This window comes from Arachis stenosperma, chromosome 3, assembly GCF_014773155.1.
Source record: "Arachis stenosperma cultivar V10309 chromosome 3, arast.V10309.gnm1.PFL2, whole genome shotgun sequence".
Taxonomy (NCBI): domain Eukaryota; kingdom Viridiplantae; phylum Streptophyta; class Magnoliopsida; order Fabales; family Fabaceae; genus Arachis; species Arachis stenosperma.
Window position 1 is genome coordinate 156937693 of NC_080379.1, and position 24927 is coordinate 156962619.

The following is a 24927-nucleotide window of genomic DNA, read 5'->3' on the forward strand; positions in this document are numbered from 1 at the left end:
ATTTGTGTTGCGGTTTGGAAGCACAGCGTGCGTATAAAGCTAACACGGCAACGAGTCATAACTCATACGCCGAAGAGCTTTTTTTTTTCCCCCTTCGTATCATCGAGTCTGATTGGCTAATTCGGTGCGATACTAAGTTCTATTTATCTGCCGCGATTTTGAGTTTTATTTAAAAATTTATTATTGTTAAATAAGTTATTATATATATAAAATATGATTTAAATTTATAACACTTATTTAAATAGACTAATAAATTAATTAATAGATCAATTCAATTAAATTTTATGTCCAAAGAGTTAAATCTAAAGAAATATATCCAATATATGTTTCTTAGTTTGTGAGAAATTAATTCCTTTTTAAGTACACTGACCCTAAATTTTGTGTATTATAAATTATAAGTTTGTTTGAATATTATTAAATTATTTGAGAAATTTTCTTTTCATAAAAATAGTTTTTTGTTAGTATATTTGTCAAAATTTAAATAGTAAAAATAAAAATATTAAAAAATATTTAAAATACGATATTAATACATTATATCGAATTAATTTAAAATATTATATCAACAAAAGATATTAATTTAGACTCCTTAAAAGCATGGAAGAGCATTACTGCAATAAGGGAAGACCGATATCACACCATACCAAAAACATTGTAGATATGGAGATACCGAGATAAGTCTCAATGTGGTCTCTAAAGTTATACTCGAGTCTCATAGTAGTCCTTGAACTTAAAAGTTCCTCAAAGTCATCCCCAAACTTGCACTCCGAGACTCAAAGTTATCCTTCCAGCAATTTCTGGACACCTGGCGCAACCGGAAAGCTTAGCTGGCAGTACTGAAACGACGGCGTTTTGGCTGTAACGCCAAAATAAAATGAAACGACGTCGTTTCACGCTGAAATCCTCCTTCCCTCAATGTAACTCTAATGTATGATCTCCCTCCTCTCAAAACACAAAACAAACTAAGGTTTCTTCTTCTCCGAGACAGTCACCAATAGCGCATGTGCAATTGCATTAACCGCACCGATTTCAGTTGAAAACTCAGGCCCTAGAGTATCGCTGTTGTCATCTCCTTCATACACAGAATTGGAAATGCTAGTTTCTCTGAAACAAATAAGCCAAAAGTGAAAAAAATATGTGATTTTTCTGTTTTTTATATTGTTGTTAATTTAATATTCACAAAAGTTCAATCCATTTTGTTCGAGTGTAATGTGTGGGTATGAACGCCGCTATTTTATGCCCTTTGCTAGGGTTTGATCAAAACTATTACTTCATGATTCCCTTTAATTTGAAACGGTGAACTGTGATGTTTTTACTTTTTTCCTCTTTCTCTTATGGATATGGGTACTGCACGCTACAATTAAAGTGAACAAGAAAAAAAAATGTCTTTCCTTTGAGTTTTAGTAAATGCATCTCAAATTCATATCCCTAACTGCTTAAGGAAGTGCTTATGCTAATTAGCTTAGTTTTCATGTAAGAATTCAGTTACTAGGTAAGAATATATTGTTAAGATTCGTTTTATTATGCAAATTATGGAGTGTATCATCCAAACTGTGAAGTTGGTGATATCTGCGGGTTTGAAATGTCATGATATGGGACATAGGAACTGAATTCAATCTGTTATGAGTTGAATTTTTAAATTTGGTCACATTTGACAAAATACACAGATTAAATTAGGAATCCTTTAACTTCAATCTTCAAAAGTATTTAAACTGCTTACATTAGTTTGATTGACCTTAAAAGTTATTAACTACTTACTATAGTACATAAAAAAGCATCGGAAGAAGACATAAGAGTACATATATATAAGAAGACACTAATTTCATATTGTGTTTGGTAAGTTAGATATGATAAAAAATGTAAAAAAATTAGTGTCTCAAGTTAAAAATTAGTATCAACATTTTAAAAAGACACAAAATATATGATTTTAATGGGTACTTGTGTATGACTGTGTCTTTTACTATTTTTATCTCAATAAACAAATATCATACATATACTCCTGTATACTACCGTGTCTATATTAATGTTTTGTATTCTATAGAAGATGATAAGTTTGGATAAGAAATTACCTATATTATTAGATGAAGGGTCGTATAACCTAATAAATTACATAATTGAATTCAATTCCTTGTTTTGATCCAGCTTATAGAGAATTGAATAATCTGTTTTTTACTATTAGTCCCTTCATTAAATAAAACATTGAAGAAATGCCTTACAGCTCATTGGCAATTGAGAATAACTTTTATATATAAACTAATTCTATATTGTAATCTTCTTATGTCATTTTTTTTAAATTAGTTTAATATAACTGAAAGGCGACATGATACTTTCTTGTATTTTTATTGTTTGACAAATGTCGTTGCATAGATATTATTATCTAATATTATGATTAAAGTTGTAAGAGTGTTTCAAAGAAGGGAGGCAAGTCTAATTAGCTGTGTTCTGGATGAATGAGTGATATCTGATATGTTCTGGATGCAGGGATCAATTGATTGAGTATGTGCACGGCCTGATATTGATGATTATTACTAATATTGATATGGAAACTTGTTGTTTATGTATTAGGATTTACTGCAGTTAGTTGTGGAGTTTCCAAGTTATTAATGTGTTTGAGGACAATGACTCTGATTAATGAATTTTTTTTTAAATTACAGATAAGTGATCCGATAATTACCATCATATTTCACCATGGAGGATCATCATATTGCAGATGGGTGACTTAAAATGATGTTTATACATTGGGCTGCTGATTATATATGCTGAATTAATCTATTGTGACTTAAAATGATGTTTATACACTGGTTGTGACTTAATAGTTCTTACTTATAACAAGTCACTGGTTGTTACTTATTAGTTATCTATTGGGTGTGTTTCAATATGATATTTATACACTGGGCTGCTGTCTATATATGCTGAATTAATCTATTGTGACTTATTTATATACTGGTTGTGACTTAATAGTTCTAAGTTATTTAGTGTCAATCTATCTATTGTTACTTATTAGTTACCTATATGATGTTTATACACTGGGCTGCTGTATGTATATGCAGAATTAATCCTGGACTGATTACATACTGCATAATATTCTATCAATCTGTTGTTACTTATTTATCATGTTCTGCATAATGTTCTGTAACAGTGCTGTTTAGGGACTAGTTTGATGTCACTTACATAAGTGTAGGGACTAGTTTGATGTCACTTATAGAAGTGTAGGGACTATTTTGATGCTCGAAAATAACTATCTGACCCCTTCTTTGGTATCTGAAACAGGGCCTTATAAATGCAGTTAAGGAGGTTTTTCCAGATGTCCATCACAAATTCTGTGTTTGGCATTTGTGGAAGAACTTCAATAAGTAATAGAAGGAATAAGGTGAAGCTGAATTCGAACACTGGAGTTCTACCTCCTATACAGCGCAGTAGGTTAGAAAAGATACGAAAGGAATAAAAAAGTTGGGTCCTGATGTGGTCTGGTGACGCAGATTATGAGAAGTTCGAAGTACATGGCTGGCCGACCAACATGGTTGTGGACTTGGGAAAGAGGCTCTGCACATGTGGTTTCTGGCAATTGAGTGGTAATGTTTTTTAAATTCATTGTTTTAGTCTTATTATCATTATCAACCTTTGTTGTAGGCTTTTTGTTGTTGTTTTCGTTGTTGTGTGAATGCTGTTTAGGGATGCCATGTGTGCATGCGTGTGCATCACTGGCAAGGGCTGGTAAGAGACCGGAGGACTTTTGTCATCAGTGGTTGACCATGGAAGCATATAATAACACATATGTCTTTCATATCAATCCAATTCCAGGTCAAGCATTATGGGAAAAGTCACCATATAACAGACCACAAGCACCAAAATTTAGAAACAAGCCCGGACCACTTAAGAAAAAAAGAAGAAGAGATGCAGATGAGGAGCCAAGTGGGAGTAAGAAGTTGAAGACCAAGATGAAAAGAATATATAAAAAAGGTTGATGTCGTTGTTGTGGCGAAGCAGAACACACCAAAAGGAACTGTCCAAAGAGAGCTGCTGCTGAAGAGGCTGCTGCAGCTGCAGATGCAGCTGCTGTAGAGGCTGTCACTGCACAACCCACTGCTGCTAATGGTGGTGAAGGTCAGGCCAACTCTGCTGCCCCTGTCCCACAAGCCCCAACCGAAATCAATCTTGACCAAAGTGAACCAACCTTGGAAGCAACTGATGACTCTTAACAGGTATACAAACTTGTATGATTTTAAATTTATCATATTCACATCCTTACCTAGTTTACTAACTATCTTACATGTTTTCGCTGATAGGTTATACCCTCACCTGTTAGGCCGCCAAAGCTCCCTCTAAAAAGAAAGTTAGTCAAGCATTATGAAAAATCGACTTCAGGAAGTAGCAATCCACCAGCAACCACCCCACCTGCTGCTACCCCACCAGGAAGTAGTCATACAGCAAGGAATCTCCCACCCAACTCTATGCAAGGTGCAACACAGGGAACTGCTACAAGGCTTGCAAACTTCATGAAGTTTGTGCCCAACCCTGGATTCAAGGCACCCAGACACAAAAAATGAAGATTAAGATGATTATGTTTAGGAAAAGAAGGCTGTTTTTTTGTATCTATTTTGCTGAAGTTGTTTACAATGCCTTAAACGTTGTCCTAGTGTTGGAGATTTTAGTATTTGAATTTTATCAGGTCAATATGTTAACAACTTTGATATACTTGGTGTTTTGGCTCTATAATGCCTTTTTTGAATCAAACATTACCAATATAAATTATGACTTTATTGAATTGAGTTTTGTCAACCTTTTGTTTATATTTTATCATCTGTTACAAACTTAAGAGTAATTCAAATCCTGTCCATTTCTATTTCATTGAAAAGAAGTCCAGGAATAGAAGTGTTCATATAATCAAACACTTTAATTTGCATTTCTTTCAAACAAAATGACAGGAACAAGTATATGAACAACATATGTATATAACATGCATGTCATTTATTTTTTGCTAGATACAGTTGACCCTGCTGTCTATTCAACTTTAATACAAGAACACCAATTACAATCAGCAGCATGAATACAAACATCAAAATTCCCCCCATTTTTAGAACCCTAATTTCAGCTTCTAATTTACCAAATTTCCAAGCCATCTTCTTCTTCCATTCTTCATCATTAACTGAATGTCTTGTTCTATCATCACATGGCATGACATCTTCCAAAACTTTATCAACCCACAAAAATAATGCACACTATTTCTTACCCACAGTCTGCACATCTAAGAAAATTCAATCAGCAAAATTTATATCCATAAATACAGCAATCAACAACAATAATACTTACATTATAGTTTGGGCAACCCAGGAACGGTATCCCTAGATTAGAATCTGTCCCTGACCACCGCAGCACCGGTCTCGACCCGCAGGCACACCATTCTGGCAAACGAGCTTCTCTATTTCTGTTCATTCTCCTCATGATGCTTCCAAATGATCGTGGGTTGTTCGAGCTCCCAGCTGCATTGCTCGTACTTGCCATAACCGTCGGGCTTCAAAGAGGGAGAAGACAAGAACACAGCACCGACAAGAAGAGAACAGAGTGAGCAATGTGGCCTTCAAATTTGGGGATTAGGATTTTAACTTCACCTGAGGGACCAAATTGATGCGGGAGAGTTTACTCTGCCACATCAGCTAGCCGTTGTAAGTCCCACGTGTCACGAACGCTGCCAGCTAAGCTTTCCGGTTGCGCCAGGTGTTCAGAAATTGCCGGAAGGACAACTTTGAGTCCTGAAGTGCAAGTTCGAGGATGACTCTGAGGAACTTTTAAGTTCAGAGACTACTATGAGGCTCGAGTACAACTTCAGGGACTACATTGAGACTTATCTCGGAGATACCTCTTACTCATTTGGATGCTTTACTTGTTCATGTATGATTGTATGCTTAGACATAGGATAACAAATGCTTTGGCTAGGTCCATTAGGGAAAATGATTTAGTAGTTTAGGAAAAAATGATGAAAATATTTAATTATTTAATTGTACAATATGTTTGTTCTTAGAAATAAAACTGGTTCACTGGTTTGAGTAGTTACTAGCTATGTCGTAAGGTCATGGGGCTAACCTCCTCATATCTTTTTTTTTTTGTTTGGGCTTGACCTCCTCATATCTTAATTGCTATATATATGTAATATGGCCGATGGGTATGGGTCTATCGGACGGGGATGTATATATTAGTAGAGCCCTTCAAAAGTTTAGAATACCTCCGTTACGGGTAGTTAAGATTTTATTGAGCCCAAGATTTAGGCCCAAATGTCTTTTTGTACATAAAATGCCAAAGTCGAAATACAAAATATAAAATAGAAATAAAAATAACCAAGATGGGTTGGTTTAATCCATTTAACCAAGTGTTAGAGATTTGAATACTGTCTTATGTAAATAGTAATTCATTGGCTAACGACAGATCTTTAAATAAAATTCTGATCCATAACGAATTAATTTTTTTCGTAAAAAGAAAGGATGGAAATGGATATTTTATTGAGGGGCTGAATCCTTTTCCCACCCTCTTTTCCATAAAAGAAATAAAGAAAGAAAAAAGTTTGTCCATGATTATTATGGTAGAGTGCAGGGCGATGTATGTAACCTGCTACGGTGCTACCACTACCAGCGACGACCAGTGAACAAGGGCGAGCGAAGGAAAGGGAGAAGCAGGCCTTTTTCTTGTGGATATGGAAGCTAATGAGGATTTTGTTTTTGTTTATTTTTGTCTGTATCTTTTTTGGCCAATGGCCTCTTTGGAAAAAACATTTTAATATGATATGAAACAAACTTTGTATGTCTTTATTTGTACATATATTTTTAGCCTATGCTGTGAATGAATTTCAACTGGATTTTGGAATGTACATGTATACTATGTTCTATATTTACAGGATGACTCGACTCAGTAACGTAACCATTAAAATAAACAAACAATTTACTCATATTATATATATTTACGGGTAAATAAAGTGGTGTAGATTTACGCATGATATTGCATATGATCGGGTCCTAGCTACTTGAACGTTGTTCGATGTTTTATTTTACTCCACATGAATATATGATAGAGTATAAATTTTGAAAAAAACAATTCTCTACTTCCTCTAAAATTTCTAGCTAGCAAGGGAAAAGCAATACTGTAAAATTTCTAAAATTTTGGCTTTAGCATCACTTGATTAGCTATTTGGATGAAAATCCAAAATATGAAGATAAATTGACTGGCGGGAACATTTATTTAATTTTCTCTAATCATCCATCAGTACTTTGGTATATACATTCACAATCCACTGAATTAAGGTTAATCCATAATCATAGGCGACAAATTAAAGACTATCGACTATTAGCTATTACGTAGAAGTAGAACCATGCAAACATATAGTAGTGAAGTGTGAACCACAAATTTTCACCTCACACGGTTTTGCAATAAGGTTATTATATAATATTCTTCTTCTGATTCAAATATTCAATACAAAATTATCCAAGTATAATGGTCCTGCTATAAGTAATTCATAGCTCTATGCCTCTATCTCTAGCTAAGAAAAGATACATGGAGAATTATTTAATAGATTGACTAACAGTAATTAACAACAAAATAGAAAAAAGTGTATAATATTCACTATAACATTTTCAGGTTGAGGCAACATTTAAAAAGTGTTGCCTAAAAGCTGACAAAATGTTGCTTTTAATCTATGGCAACACTTTTGGACCTAAAACAACGTTTTTGAGCGGCGTTGCATATGCAGCCGTTGCCTTAGATCAAGGCAACACTTTTTTGTTTCAAAAGCAACGCTTTTGAGAGCAACACTTGGTAAGTGTTGCCTTTGGTTGAAAAATAACAACACTTTAAAGGTGTGTTTGAGACAACACTTTTGCAGTGTTGTCTCTTCTCTCGTATTTTAGTCACTACTAAAAAGTGTTGCCTATTTGCAATAAAATGCAACTCTTTTACGTGTTGCTTATAAGTTGGAATTTGCAATCCTTTGAAGTGTTGCCTATTAGTTTTGAATATGCAACCCTTTAAAGTATTGCCTTTTCTTTTAGATATACAACCTATACAAGTGTTGCTTTTTCTTTTGGATATGCAACCTATACAAGTGTTGTCTTTTCTTTTAGATATACAACCATACAAGTATTGTCTAATATTCAAAATATACAATTAATAAAAGGGTTGCCTTTTTGATAAAAATAAAAATACAAAAAAATAAAATTTACAATAAAATTTTTTGTTCATATATGTGTAATTATTTTAATTAATAAATAAATTGTGCACAATAGAAAAAAATTATAAAAAAGACAAAATAACTAATTATAAAATTTTAATTAAAATAGATATTAAAAATTTCAATCAGTATTTCAAATACATGTTTATCAGTAATTCTCAACAAAATAATAAAATTCTTATCTAACAATAATTGTCATAACAAAATAGTAATTAATATTTATCAAAAAATTGTCAATCTACTTGCATATTTTATATCCATGCTTGACTTGTTCTATATGCTAAATCTGCAAATAATACACAACAAAAAATAAGCAACTTATCATTAAAACTGAAAAATTGTAATAAATTTTTTTTAGGGTAATTTACCTAAATAAATAGAATGGCAGAATCCTTTACCTAAATGTGCAAAACTGATTGTTGTTACGTGCATGTGCAAAAACGTACTCTATGTAATCCGTGGCAACCCACCACGGTTTACGAAACGTGCATAAACCGTGGTAGGTCACAATGGTTTAGGGGCAAAAAATATTGAGTGTAAACCGTGATAAGTCACCACGGTTTACGAAGGATGGATGACATGCATAAACCATGGTAAGTCACCACGGTTTATGAAGAAAGTGGCTTACACATAAAACCCGGTAACCTACCGCGGTTTATGTGTGTGTAGCTATATAAGTAACTTACACATAATAAACGCCTCACATTTCGTCGATATATCCTGCCACGTGAGCGACGCCATTTAGTCGGTACAAGCGATTCTCACCCTCCATTGGCTATTCAAGCAACAACTGCAGCAAAGTGGAAGTGTTCCTCTTCGGTTGAAGGCCAAGCAACCGGTGAGAATTAAGTTTGGGAAGTTGAAGCTATTCAAGATCACCTTCAGGGTTAGGTGCTGGATTGTTGTGGATAATCTTAATGCTAATAACTCCATTAGAATCAAGAGCAGTAGCTGCAAGTTCAGGCTCAAGTTATAGATCATAATTCTTTGGTGCTTATTATAACTATTGTTCATTATAATTACTAATAGTACAATATATGCCATATATATTGCTATGTATTACTATATACTATTTTTTTTATATGGTCTCGGATTGAGATTATTATTTTATTTTTACTTTACAGATGGAGATTTACATTTTAGGATTTTTCTTAGTTCTGTACTCTTGATTCTGTATTTTTCTGCCATTACTCATGCCCATATTATTTTTTGGTGATCATGCTATAGCTTATATTATATTGTTATATCTTTTATACTATTTTTGGTAACATGCTATCCTATATATATGTTTAATACCTTATTGTTAATTTTTTTTATTATTTTTAATGTAACATGATACAAAGTGTACTAACAAAATATTTAATTACAGGATTTTTTTGAAAAAATATATATAGTAGTACTATCTTTGGAAAAAAAATAAATGTTCTGTTTGGATTTTCTATATTAAATAATTACCTTGTTAACAAAAATTTAGACAAGATTACTTATATAGCTACACACGCATAAACCGCGGTGGGTTACTGGGTTTTATGTGTAAGCCACTTTCCTCATAAACCGTGGTGACTTACTACGGTTTATGCATGCCATCCATCCTTCGTAAACCGTGGTGACTTACCACGGTTTACACTCAATATTTTTTGCCCCTAAACTGTTGTGACCTGCCATGGTTTATGCACGTTTCGTAAACCGTGGTGGGTTGCCACGGATTACATAGAGTACGTTTTTGCACATACACATAACAACAATCAGTTTTGCACATTTAGGTAAAGAATTCTATCATTTTATTTATTTAAGTAAATTGCCCTTTTTTTATGATATTAAATACTATAGATATAAAAGCAATAAATAAGTCTAAAAAATTCCTTCTAAACAAGAGTGAAGGGTAACAAGACCTCACCTCTGGGAATGTTTCTTATATATGAATATTAAATTGTGTATTCCCCTTAACAAATATATATATTCATGAGCAGTGCTTTTTGTAGTTTTTCTAATAGAATATTTGTTAAAGCAAAACTAGCAAGTCACCATCTTAATTCTTATAAATACATGATTTCTTATCATTCAGGACCAAATCCGGCAACTTTTCTTGCTACCTCATTAAAAAGTGGTTTTAGAAGTTCTCCAAAATTTGTTATCGAAATTGCATGAAACTTTGAAATAAATACTTGAACCACTTTAATCCAACAAAAAAAATTGTAATTTCTTGTGTGTAAACTACCACTTCTACTAACTCTGCTGGTAGCCTAGCTAGCAAAAAACAAGAGGAAATCCTAATCTAGTAGCATTGAATCCAAAGGAAAATACATTTATTGAAAGAAACTGGGAATCTTAATATTGAATTTTGTGCTTGATCTCTAATAAGTAGAATGAGTGTTTTTGTTAGCAGAATCTGTGACAAACACAAAGCTCTTGAACAATTGATTCTATCATATTCAGCATATATTAATCAAATCAATTGATTCTATCATATACCTCAGAAATACACATATATATGACATAGTCAAGGAAAAAAGCTAGATGCAGATCTTGCAAATTTATATCAGATCAGAGTCCAAACAGAACAGTTTTATTCTTTGGAACCAATGGTGGTGCAAACTAGGTACCTTTGGGCTCTGAAATGCTTATAATTCCGAAAACAATGAAACCAATGGCAAAAATGCTTATAACTAATTCTAATTAAAAAATAATATTTTACCTAGTATCAACTGAATAAAACATAATAAACAAACAACCCTATACCTTGTCCTTTTGGTACTTATAGAAGACATCCCAATACCTCTTGCCTTTTTTGTCATACTTCTCTGCCACGTGTATCAGAAATTTAACTAGTTAGTGCTTTAATTTCCTTGAATTTGCAGCCAATACTACTTGATTAACTAACTTCCATATATAAATTACAAGGATGCTATTTATTATTATTAGTTACCTTGAGCTCTTGTAAGGATGAGTGACAAAACTCTCTTTAGGTGGCAGTGGCACTACATTTTTGTTAAATATATTTATGAAAAGAGTTCTTATATAAACTGAGACATGTTCTTCAACCCACTAATTAACTATAATAATTTAGACCACTTCTAAATATGCATAGGAAAATAAGTGAAAAAATTAGATGAAGAAAAAACATGAAAGTAAAACCTGCTTTTCATAAAACCCCCCAAAACAAATACTGATCTGAACTCTTGTATAGGAAGGAGAAGAACTAGTAGATATAACTACCATGTAAGAATAATTCTCCTGGCTCTTCAGCTATTCAACAAAGCAATAATTTGAGATGTCAAAACAAATAATTACATAAATAAGCAAGATTTCAGCTATATACTTATTCATATTTTAAAAGCGGCACAATTGCATTCACAACTGCACTTTCTTAATCATTACCAAGTTCAAGTTAACTTAAATATCAAACAGCATCTTTAATGGTTACAAGCAAATAATTTTTTATGCCAATATATTGAATAATGAAAGCAAATTTGTTAACAATTAAACGAGGAGACAAGCTTCCAAATGCAAGCCATCGTGAGAACTTAGTGGAGTAATCAAGTCCTAACATTCCATTTCATTTGTGTATATTGCTTCATTTATACAACTTAGTTGTTGGTAACCTTGTGAACAGTTAAACTTACTTGGCAGTAGAAAAATTTGCTCACATAATACTTGTATTTTTAGACACTCATGTTGCCATGGAAGCCAGCTACAGCCTCTACTGCTGCCTCCAACCCCATTTCATTACTCAATCTGTGAAATTCATCAAAAGAAAATATATTAGTGATCATTACAATCTTCTTAAACATAAAGAAGATGCAATTCAGTGGTAAAGAAAAATAAAATAAAATTAAGTAAAAAAGATGAGAATCATACTTTGGAGACAACAAATGTTTTAATTTCTTTATAATCCATTAAAACAAAATAAAACCTTGAAGTTAATTAAAAAAGATAATTGCAGTACTTACTATTATTTATTAAATTAATTAATAATGATTCACCTGGTAGCAAGTAACAGTTTGGAAGTAGCGAAACCCCTGGGTGAAATCCGGCAAGCCAATGGTGTGATGCAAGATCCAGTTGGTCACGGCTAAGAATTTGCAGGTTCAACAACAGAAAAGCCACTTAGAAAAACAATTATATTGAAAGAAAAACAAAATAATTGGTGAAAGAAAGGGACATGACACAAATAGAAAGAAAAACAAAATAATGAAAGCAATATTTTCTTGAGTTGGTAATTGGTGAAGACTTATTATTGATGCCAATTTTTAGAAAGGGACATGACACACCTCAAACTGAACTAACCAATTGTTTATCCCTTCTCCAAACTCCCTATCAAGATGGTAAGCTGGTGCACTCCCATCAAACAAACTGTAGAGTAAATTTTGGGGGGGGGGGGTGGGGGGATGACCAAATATTATAATAAACTAATTAAAATAGAACAGCTCAATAAAGAAAGTTAACTTCTATCAGATGCAGCGAAAATTCCTCACCAGCTCCTTTTGTGACGGCATTCTGGAATCTTCTGCCTTCAGCAATAGAAGTGAAAAAAGAATCCCTCCCCTGCCTTTCTCTAATGGTGTCACTGCAGTAATGTTCCATACAGATAGAAAATTCAGTTTGCTTAGTGAAAAAAGAAAGTAAAGACACAATAAAATTCAGTTTCATCTACTGGTCTTTCAACATATTGATAATTAAAATATAGGAAACAAAAAGACAACTAGTAGAAAGAGAAAAAAGCTTAGTGAAAAAAACTTATTTTTTAAAATTTACCTGTGATTTCGTGTATGTATCTTCAGTGATGTAGTAGAATTCCTGCACATTCGAGGGTTAATTTCCTCATACTTCCTGAACATTGAGAAGTGAAAAAAAATAATTAATTAATTAATCAATTAATTAGAATTATGAAGTTTGATAAGATATATCATAAAGAAAGGCGTTGAATGAATGCCTACGATGCAATGAGCATGGAGAAAACACCGATAAACTGAAACAACGAGTATGGAGAAGAAGAGTTTATGGATAGGAATTTATCAATGTAAAAAATGGAGAGAGAAAGAATCTCTACTGCACATAACACACCACTAATTGCTTTATTTTCATGAAAGTTCTAAGTATAACAGTTTTGACCACTAACATGAATTCAAGTATAATGAGAGTTGAAGAACTTGTCAAGAAACTCTCTTGAACTTGCTGAATCTATCAACCTCTTCCTCCTCCCTGAAGAAGTAAGTTCAATTAAGCAGAGAAAAAGAAAAAGCGAAAGTAACTGGAAGCATTGTGAAAAACCTAGCAGTAAATTGATTGAACCGGAAGCCTTCTCATCCAACTCCAACACCTACAATAACTATGAATCTAATGTTAAGTTCCCTAAATTGAGATTCCACCAACAATAATTAAATTCCAAGCCCTAAAATTGACATCATTTAGTGATTAAAGCACAGGTCGACGAATACACAATAACAATTAAACATTGCAGTGATTTAATAGGATCATAATTAATTAAACAGTAATTTCTCATCAAAGAAGAAAAATTTTCATTACCAGAATTTCTCATCAACTTCAGCCATAACAAAGCTGAGTAAAGCAAGGAGCCTATCTGTGATGGAAAGAGCACGAGCACCACGGGGGAGCAGACCATATCAACACCCAGCCAAGGGCCAAGCAAAACGTCACAAGTAGAAGAAGGCGAGCAAATTAGAATCGAGCAGAGAAAAATTCAGAAGCTCAAAATGCAGAGTGACGAACACGACGGGGATGCGAGCAGCGACGAGCACGAGCAGCGACGAGCACGAAGGAGCACGAGCAGCAACAAGCACGACGGCGCGCGAGCAGAGACGAGCACGACGGCGACGCGAGCAGAGAGGAACACGACGGCGACGCGAGCAGAGAGGAACACGACGGCGACGCGAGCAAAGAGGAACACAACTTCAGAAGCAACGATGAGGAAATGCAGGGCAGCGACGAACATGACGGCGATGCGAGTAGCGACAAGCACAACGGCGATGCGAGCAGCGAGGAGCACAACGGCGCGCGAGCAGTGATGAGCACGACGGCGCGCGAGCAGCGACAAGCTCGACGGCGAAGCGAGCAGAGAGGAACACAACTTCACAAGTGACGATGAGAAAATCGAACAAACAAGGGTAAATCGCGCAGAAGGGTTTGAAATGGTTGGGGTTAGGGTTTCTAATTGAAAACAAGGCTTGGAATTTTCAATTTTGTTTTGAACTCAGTACGATTTGGAATGTTGTTTCTAATTTATATATTATTTACTAAGTTAAAAAAATATCTTTTTTTAAAATATTTGAAGAGAAAGTCAAAATTTTAGAGGAAAAATTTTAATTGAATTTTGGCAACATTTATGATGAGAAGCTTATTAAAAATGTAAGAACAATAGTTATAAAGTGTAATATATAAATATGACAAATGTTGTTTGTTTAATTTATAAAAGCAACACTTCTTAAGTGTACTTTAATTAATCTAAAGAGAACATTTATGGTGTGTTGTTAAGAAAGAGTTGCAACAGCTTTATTTTTATGTAACAAATATTAAGTGTTGTCTTTAATTAGTTTAGATAACATTTTTTAAGTGTTATTTGCGGTACATGTTGCAATAGTTAAAAATTGTTGTAGTGATTGTGGTTGTTGGACACCAAAATCATGCACTTGCATTGATTTGTGAGAACATCACTCTTATTTTCTGCTCTTCAATTCTTTTGCATATAATATTCCGATAATACCATTCAACATAAAAAAAGATGAAAACAATACCATATTTAAAAGGAAGATTGAAACTAAATTAAATTTTTATATTATATTTAAGTATAATATTTAATTTAAAATAAATATAAAGATTCAAAAATAGATTTAAAATTTAAAAAATAAATAAGACTATTTTAAAAATATATTATTAGAGTTTTAATCTCAAATTTTAAAAATTTTAGTCTCATCTCTTCATTTGTTAAAGAGATTGAAAAAACTAAAATTTTAATTTCAATATTTGACCACCAAACACAATATTAAATCCGAGTCTCAGTTTCAATTTTAGTTTTTAGAAACAAACACTAACCAGGAGAAATATGAATTTCTCTGTTTAGGTAAAATTGTATATAGAAAATTTGGTTAAGGTAATGCATAATATTGAAAAGGCTCAAAATTAAAGCTACAAGCTCCAGCTTGTTTGAGTACAGGAACAAGTTCCCCTGAGATATGAGCCGCCATCACTCTCTCCAATCCACCAAAAAACTTACCACCCACGAACACCACTGGGAACTCCACCACCTTTGTGCCACCGCCAACAACCATCCCTGACACCGCTGCGGCCACCATAGCTTCGTGCTCGTCGTCGAATTCGTACAAAGGAGGGTTGACTCCTTGACCCTGCAAGAGCTTCTGCACAACGGGGCACATGCAGCATCCTCTTTTCCCTATGATTATAACCGCCGTATCAGAAACCAGCTTCAGGACACGAGCGGCAGGTTCCAGCACGTCAGCACTGGATTCTGGGTTTCCATCGGCAGCGGGGGTTGTTGGTGACGGTGGTGGTGAATGATGTTTGCGCATGTTGTTATGGCGGCGGAAAGTTGAAAACTGAGAAAAGAGAGAGAAAGAGAGGAGTTTGTTGAGAGTTGAGAATGAAAAAAGCGGGAAAAATATGTAATGTTTATTTATATAGAAGAAAGGCATCAAGTGGGAAAGCATATGCACAAGATTATAAGAGTATTATGTAATATCATTATACACTAGATAGGCGTGGATTCATCTCCGAGCTGGAGACCTCCCCGCAACCCATGCTGGTTCCAGTCCAAGGTGGAGGCTCTCCTCCATGGTGGCACCTCCTCCACCTGGCCCCTTTCTTTCGGTGATGCATGTGCTCCTCTAACAGTAGTCGTCAGCCACCCCTTTCACCTTCTCTCTCACGCAACGTCACATCCTTTTCACCGAATCACTGAGGCAACCTTCCTTCTTGATGGATCTGTTTGAATAGGTAATGATTTCTTTGAACCCTAGGAGCTTTGCTTTCTTCTCCAAATTTTGTTTCGTCTGCCATACGAAACTCTGTCTATGACCTGTGTTCTCCTGGAAGTTTGTTCGTCGCCGTTCATCCGGGTTATTGATTTTCCAATTTTTCGGTCAGATTCAAGATCTCAGATCAATCAATTAGGTGCATCCAAACCTATTTTCCTCTTCATCCTTTTTCTTTTCCTTCATTCTGTCGATCCTTGTGATGAATTTTGTCATCTGTTCCACGATTGATCCAGGTTTTATTGTCTATGGTTCGTGAAATCTCTAATTGTGCAAATTCTGATAATTTTTTGTATCTGTTCTATGGTTAATCGAGATTTTATTCTCTAAGGTTTCTGAAATTCCTAATCTTGCAAATTGTGATCGTTTTGGGTATCTGTTCGATGTTTAACGCACATGTTATTGTCTAGGGTTTCTAAAATTTCTAATTTGCAAATCGTGTATGTGACTTGGTTTTTTTTGTGGGTTCATATTCTTGGTTACATTTTTTTTGAGTTGCTGTTAACCTTCAGTTTGAACTCATTATCAGATCTCCTTTTGTTACCTGTTGAATTGTTTGTTGCATGTGTTTTGTGTTTTTCATGAATATATTTTTTATTTTTTAGTTTGTTTACATTCAACAAATCCCTTGAGTTTTTAAACTATTTTCTGTATTCAGAAACATGTTCTGTTATCTATGTTTGATGTAATCTTTGCATGAAAATGTGGTCTGGATACATAATAAGGTTGTTCTGTATATTCTTCATTGGGAATCCAAAATTTGGGAATCATTAACAAGGTATGAGGTTTGAATCTCATCCGTTTCATGAATGTTGATGTCATTGAGAGATTTTTACTCATGTTTGTCTATACTTTTTTCCCACTCATCTGCTATTTTGAATGTATCCTTACCTAACACATTTACTAACTCTCATTGTGATGAGTAGAATCATTGTTTGGGGTAGTTGATTATTGCCTTCCCTATGGTCTTATGACCTGTAGGTGCACTGTAGTAGGTATGGTCTCATATCTCAATTTTTGGTCCCTATTTCTTGATTTCTTGAAAGTTTCACTTGTTTTTCCTGTTTTTGTGTTGGTTCAGGTTTTGCTCCTATGATTAGTTGTCTCTATGCCATTGAATAGAGATGAGAATGTGGGATTACCTATCAAGGTATGGGCTTTTTATCTAACCTATTTGGTCAGTATTGATGTGATTGATGTGAATTGATTCATAGCATCTTCCTTATTGAATGAAAGATTTTTTTTCAACTCAATTGCATTCTCAGTTTTTTTTTATTATTTATGTAAAAATTATTTTGTATTTCACCTCTTGAAAAGACATGGGAGTCTTTTCCTGAATTTGAGATGTCATTCACAAAGGAAGTGGCTTTCTTAGAATAAGATGACATCACTCGACTATTTGTGTTACTAGGTCTGCCCCAAAGTTAAGAGGTTCATTGAGAAAAGAATTGCCTTGTGCCAGTAAAATGGCTTCATGGTGTTCTTTCTCTAACTAGCACATGTCTTTATCCAAAGAAAAAACTATTCAGCAGCTGGTCTTCCCATGAAAATGTGTTCTCCACACATAATAAGGTTGTACTATATATTCTTTATTGGAAATTGAAAATTTTGGAATCATTATCAAGGTATGAGGTTTCAGTCTCATCCTTTTCATGAATTTTGATGTGATTGACAGCTTTTTATTTATGTTTGTGTATACTTTTGTTCCCATTTATCTGCTGTCTCGAATTTATTCCTACCTAACACATTTAGTAACTCTCATTGCCAGCACTAGAATCATTGTTTGGGGTAGTTGGTGACTGCCTTCCCTGTGGTCGAATGACATGTAGCTGCACTGTAGTAGGTGTGGTGTGAAATCTCAATTTTTGGTCCCTATTTTTTGATTTCTCCAAAGGTTCACTTCTTTTTCCTGTTTTTGTGTTGGTTCAGCTTTTGCTGCTATCATTAGTTGTCTATGTGCCATTGAATGGAGATGAGAATCTGGGAATGCCTATTAAGGTATGGGCTTTCTATCTAACCTATTTGGTGAGTGGTGATGTGATTGATATGAATTGATTCATAGCTTCTTCCTCATTAAATGAAAGATTTGGTTATTCAATTTTTTTGTGGGTTCATCTTCTTCGTTACAATTTTTTGGAGTTGCTGTTAACTTTCAGTTTGAACTCATTATCAGATCTCCATTTGTTAGCTGCTGAATTGTTTGTTGCATGTGTTTTGTTTTTTTTTCCATGAATATATTTTTAATTTTTTACTTTGTGTACATTTAACAAATCCCTTGAGTTTTTAAACTGTTTTCTGTGTTCAGAAACATGTCCCCTTATCTATGTTTGATGTAATATTCGCATGAAAATGTGGTCTGGATACATAATTAGGTTGTGCTCTATATTCTTCATTGGAAATTCGAAATTTGAGAATCATTATCAACATATGAGGTTTCAATCTCATCCATTCCATGAATGTTGATGTCATTGAGAGATTTTTACTCATGTTTGTCTATACTTTTTTTCCCCACTCATCTGCTGTTTGAATGTATCTTTGCCTAACCAATTTATACCAACTCTCATTGTCATGAGTAGAATCATTGTTTGGGATAGTTGATTACTGCCTTCCCTATGTTCTTATGACGTGTAGGTGCACTGTAGTAGGTATTATCTCATATCTCAATTTCTGGTCCCTATTTTCTGATTTCTTGAAAGTTTCACTTGTTTTTTCTGTTTTTGTGTTGCTTCAGGTTTTGCTCCTATGATTAGTTGTCTCTATGCTATTGAATGGAGATGAGAATGTGGGAATGCCTATGAAGGTATGGGCTTTCTATCTAACCTATTTGGTGAGTAGTAATGTGATTGATATGAATTGATTTATAGTTTTTTCCTCATTGAATGAAAGATTTGGTTATTCAACTCAATTTCATTCTCAATTTTTTTTAATTATTTATGTAAAAATTATTTTGTATTTCAGCTCTTGAAAAGACATGGGGGTCTTTGTCCTGAATTTGAGATGTCATTCACAAAGGAATTGGCTTTGTTAGAATAAGATGGTATCACTCCACTATTTTTGTTACTAGGTCTGTCCCAAAGTTTAACTAATTTTCACAATTTTTCCATTCTTATTTTCTATTGATAATTAGAGAAAAAAATGATGGCATCACTCCACTATTTGTGTTTCTTGTTGCATGTGAGTTGTGTGGATGATTATGAAGGAATGGATTTTGTACCTAATCTATTCTATCAGTGGTGATGTGATTTACAAAAATTGATGTGTAGCCTGTTGTTTATTTATTTATTTATTTTTTAAGTCCAACTGAATTGGATTACATTTTTCTGTTGATTGTGTTAATTCTATTTTATACTTCAGCTGTTAGATGGACATACACCTCCTTGGCCTCAAATTAAGAGGTTCATTGAGAAAAGAATGGCCTTGTGCGAGTAAAATGGGTTCATGGTATTCTTTGTCTAACTAGCACATGTCCTTAGCCAAAGAAAAAACTATCCAGCAGCTGGTCTTCCCATGAAAATGTGTTCTCCACACATAATAAGGTTGTGCTATATATTCTTTATTGGAAATTGAAAATTTGGGAATCATTATGAAGGTATCAGGTTTCATTATCATCCATTTTATGAATGTTGATGTGATTGACATATTTTTATTCATGTTTGTCTATACTTTTGTTCCCATTTATCTGCTGTTTCAAATGTATCCCTACCTAGCATATTTACCAACTTTCATTGCCATCACTAGAATCATTGTTTGGGGTAGTTGGTGACTGCCTTTCCTATGGTCTAATGACATGTAGCTGCACTGTAGTAGGTGTGATGTGATATCTCAATTTCTGGTCCCTATTTTTTGATTTCTCGAAAGTATCAATTCTTTTTCTTGCTTTTGTGTTGTTTCAGCTTTTGCTGCTATGATTAGTTGTCTATGTGCCATTGAATGGAGATGAGAATGTGGAAATATTTGTCAAGGTATGTGCTTTCTATCTCATCTATTTGGTGAGTGGTGATGTGATTGATATGAATTGATTCATAGCTTCTTCCTCATTAAATGAAAAATTTGGTTATTCAACTCAATTACCCTCCATTTTCCTCCTGAATTTGAATTAAAAAATGTGAGATTGTGTCCTGGATTTTTTCTATAAAAGGATTGTTGGTGAAGCACATTGAATGCACAAACATTCTGCTGTGTTGTATTTGCTCCTAAGCTATATTTATTTCAGAATTTTTCTGTTTACATTTTGATCTATTTCATCTACTCTTTTTATCTCCTTTCTTTTTACTGCAATGCCTCCTCCATTTGATATGATTTCTAAGATGCATCCTCTTAGAGAGGCTTGGAGGCTGAAAGTTAGGGTTCTAAGGTTTTGGGTTATACCCTCTTTTGGTAACCATGAGGTTCCTAACTCAATGGAGATGATTCTCCTTGATGAGCATGTTAGCCCCTATTAGCTTCTCTTTTAAATATGGTCTTACTTGTTATTTTTTAAGTTTTCAACTTTAAATTATGTGTTTCATTATTCTGATTTTGTTCTTTTGTTCCATTTCTAGTGTGAAAAAATACAAGCTACAGTCAAGAAACCACTGCTTAATAGGTTTAGGGATCATATAGTTGAAGGACAAGTTTATAGAATGGCATATTTTACTGTTGTGTCAAATCATGGTAGTTATAGAGCAACTTCTCATGAATTCAAATTGGTTTTTCTTCACCGAACCACTGTTGTAGCTATTGATGAAGATGTTATCCCTAAGACTTGTTTCAACATGTTTCCTTTTTCTGAGCTGCTGAACATGACCCAAGATTATGATTTCTTAGTTGGTGTGTATAACTTCCTGCTTTTCTGTTATTGAAGTTTTTTTAACAAATTCTTTGAATAGTTAATAGATTGTGTTTATTTGGAATAGATGTCATTGGTCTTTTAACTTCAGTCGGAGAAGAGAAAGAATATGCAAAAGAGGGGAAAATTGTAAAAATGATTGCATTGGAATTAACTTCAAAAGAGTATGTTCATTGAGTCATTTCTGGCGCTTTCTCTTTATCTTTTAATGATCTTTTTTGCTTATTTTCTGTTTGATTCTTTGTCATCTTTTGAGTTTCAGTCTTACAGTGTGATGTGCATTGTTTGGAGATTATGTTAATCAAGTGAATCATTTTCTTGCCTCTGGCCATGTGGAGCAGCCTATTGTATTGATTCAACTTGCAAAAGTCAAGTTCTTTAGGGGTATATTATTTTTTTTCTGTACATCTCATGGCTGCTATAGGTATTGTCTCCAATAAAGTTTGCTAGACTCTTTCTTTGTTGCTGTGTAGGTCAAGTAAGTCTTCAAAATGTGATGTATGCCACTCAAATGTTATTTAATCCTGATATTCCTGAAGTTGTTGAATTCAGGCAAAGGTTAGCATGCTTTATTTTGTTGATGTTTATTGTATTCTTTATTTACAAGCAATCTGGAGTAACAAGTACAAGTATTTGTATTAATTTTTTTTAGTATAATTGAGCAAGGTGTCAATGGTACCCAGCTACTGTTTATTGCAAATGAGGGTAAAGTTCTCTCCTTGGAAGATGATTTCATGCGTTTAACTAGAAAATGCACTATTGAAGAGCTTCAAGATAACAATCAGGTTGTTTTCTTTTGAGTTAGTTGTGTTTCTGTTTCTTTTATACACAAATGAATCAAAAAAGAAAATCAAACAAGAATTTCCAGATCTGTTTTTTCATTCATGTTGTTAATTAACTCTGAAATTCCCATTGGATAGGAGGGTTTTTTTTTTATCATTTTTGGTGCAATTCAAGGTATTGTTGAGGATGGAGGTTGGTGGTATTCTGCTTGTGTGTGTGGAAAGGGTATCTATCCTCAAAATGGTGCATATTACTGTGATTTTTGTTTGAAGCACATAACTAATATCACTCCAAGGTCAGAAATTTTGTTGAAAATGTCTTCTCATATTGTAGAGTGTATTGTTTATAAAAATAAGGTTTTTTGGTATTATTTATCTGAATGATTGTGTTCTTTTTTATTTTTTTCTCTATGCAGATTTAAAATTAAAATAACAGTTGAAGATCATACTGGGGAGGGTATTTTCCTTCTCTTTGATCGTGAGGCATCTTATTTGCTTAAGAAATCATGTGCTGACTTGTTTATTGAGGTTCAAAGAAATGCAAGTGTATGTTTTTAGTTTTCTTTTATGTGTTGTTCACTTTATGGTTTCCCATATTTATTATTCAAACTCTATATTTCTTATGTATTACTTTCAAAATAGCTTATATGTGGGGATACTTATCCTCCATATTCCAAGGGCTCATTGGAAAGAAGTTGCTACTCAAGGTTGATACCAAAGGTGTGCCACATGATACATTTTATGGGACTTTCCGAGTTAGGAGAATTTGTGATGATTCTACTACTATTGCGATGTTTGAACTTCCCGATTATGATGCTGATGACGAGTCTACTCCAAAAAAGGTTAGATATACATACAAATATTTTTAGATCGTGTTAATTCATCATTAATTTGTTATTTTTTATTTATGTATCTTACTGTGGTGAATTTCTGTTATGGTCTTATGTATTTTTAAACTCTTATGGCATATGAATAGGAGCATGATTTACACAAATTTGTTCCTTGTGGAAAAGGGGATGTTGGTATTAAGAAGGAGTCTTCAGATAGTTTTATCAAAAGTGAGAAAGATGCTGGTGAGTGTTCTGGGATTTTGTGTAAATCCCCCATTCTTATAGATTTTTTGGCTGAAAAATAGCCTGCTGTTTCCGGAAGGACTGAGTTTGTTGGCTTAAATGATGGTGAACATGGAAAATAAGAGAAAACACCCAGCAATGATACTGTTTGTGATGATCTTTCTGCTGAACTGGATATATTGCTTAGCTCAGCAGAAAAAGAAACTCAGGTGCTGATGGATAATAATTTTTTTTCTCATTCCTATGTGTGCTGTTTCTAATTGTATTTTGCATTCTTGAGTGAGTTTCATGCCTTTTTTTAATTTTTTTTTGTGATAGGAGGTGTTGTCCCATGTTCTTGAAGCACCTTCGCAATATGAAGAGAAGCTTATTCATGAGAATCATGTTGTCACTTCCAAGGGTAAGAGAAATTTGAATCCTCAATTTGGAGAGGCTGCTGTTGATGTAGATGGGTGTGGGTTCAAGGTTGTCAAGGTTAATGGAGTTTGATTGAAGGTGTGGAATTGAGCTGCTGTGTCTAGGTGTAGGTGTTTTATATAGTGTATCTATAAGTGTTTAGGAAGGCTTGTGATTCTAAATAGATGGACATGTAATCATGCTGGCTGGATGCTATTTTGATTTGAATTTTTTGGATTGTGTCCAACAAATAGGATTGTCAAATATAGGGGTTTTCCTTTTGTGATGGCTCGGGTAATGTGCCAAGTTGGTCTATTCTCAACTCCTCTTTTGTAATAGTGACTCTGCTAAGGATTGGACACATTTTCAATGTTGTACCCTCTTTAGGTTACATACTAGGATATGTGGTCAGATGTTAGAATACTCTTTATCATAGGGGAGATAGCCATATCTAATTTTCTATATCACTATCAATCAATATTTTAATGAAATGCAGTAGTTTTTATTTGTATTTCTTTATTGTTGTACAACTTTATCTTTTCATGTTGATTAGTTATTGGTGTTCATTATAATACTCTATTTCTTTCATTTTCTGTGTTATCAAAGGTGTGAATGGTTATATGAGTTCTTTGTTGGTGTGTTTGACAACTTTTGCTGCCAACCATCCCCCTTCCCCCTCCTTTTGTTTTTCACCTGTTGCTTATAGGAACTTAATGATGTGCATGTCTTTTTGGCAATGAATTAGGCGTACTTCTTGCCTTTTGTGTTTTAACCTCTTGCTTTGTTTAATACGAGTAACACAGATGTCTCATAACTCTGTTCGTGCTAGAGAATATAGGCAAAATTCTTTGAAAAGAAAGCAAACACAAAGTCACCATCGAAATGCAAGAGGTCAGTACTGAATTGACTTTCATGATATTTTTAGTGTTTTATAATCCAATTTTGAGTGATTTGATATCTATGCGAGTGATTGTAATTTTTCTTCGTTTTGTAATGCTTTAGAGGTCCTTGATTCCTCGATCCCTGCTCTCTCTTTGAATGATTATATGGGTAATTTTTATTGCTCTCTTTATATTTTTGTAGTTAATCTTTGTGTTTATAATAATCTATCTGTTTATTTTATATGTTTTTAATATTTCTATTTCTTCTTATGTTTTAGAAAATTTATTTGAGGTGTCCCAGAATGTTAATCAGAGTTCAAATCTTATTTTGTCAGGTATAATAATATCTTTAAGTATTTTATTCCCATCTGATTTTTTTCTGTTAAATTATATTTTAAGTTTCTTTGATTTATATCTAATAGAAAATGTATTTAAGTCATTTATTATTGTATTTTATGTTGTTACACCTAAAAGGGTTACTTTAACTATTAGTAACCCAGAAAATTTATAATTAAACATATGACTAGACTTCTGTACTTGGTCTCTTTTTAATTTGACAACTCAGTTAATATTTTTAGAATCAGTCGTGATTTAATAATTCTAGATATGATTTAAAGTAATTATAATAACCTTAAATTGTGATAACTTGTTATTAAATTAGGTAACATAATCGTGAAATTGTTTAGTTGTTGTTGTTTACATGGCTAAAAGTTATTCAAATAGTTAATAATTGATTCAGAGTGTACAATTAT

General features: G+C 33.6%; 1 protein-coding gene across 1 annotated transcript; it reads left to right on the forward strand.

Moving 5' to 3' along the window:
• The first annotated feature begins 20492 nt into the window (after positions 1–20492).
• On the forward strand, positions 20493–23387 carry LOC130967009 (replication protein A 70 kDa DNA-binding subunit C-like). Its single transcript, XM_057891832.1, has 11 exons — positions 20493–20642; positions 20757–21024; positions 21335–21427; positions 21517–21601; positions 21696–21828; positions 21964–22121; positions 22242–22369; positions 22468–22667; positions 22802–22898; positions 23022–23107; positions 23217–23387. Exons 1-11 carry the CDS (start codon positions 20493–20495, stop codon positions 23385–23387), a joined length of 1569 nt encoding a protein of 522 aa, XP_057747815.1.
• The last annotated feature ends 1540 nt before the right edge of the window (positions 23388–24927 follow it).

What these genes read in the sequence shown, in the direction of transcription:
- LOC130967009 (XM_057891832.1), top strand. Translation starts at nt 20,493, where the DNA reads ATGCCTCCTCCATTTGATATGATTTCTAAGATGCATCCTCTTAGAGAG. An exon ending in TGATTCTCCTTGATGAGCAT is followed by an intron (nt 20,643 to 20,756) that starts GTTAGCCCCTAT and finishes TTCCATTTCTAG; the next exon opens with TGTGAAAAAATACAAGCTAC. An exon ending in CAAAAGTGAGAAAGATGCTG is followed by an intron (nt 22,899 to 23,021) that starts GTGAGTGTTCTG and finishes ATGGAAAATAAG; the next exon opens with AGAAAACACCCAGCAATGAT.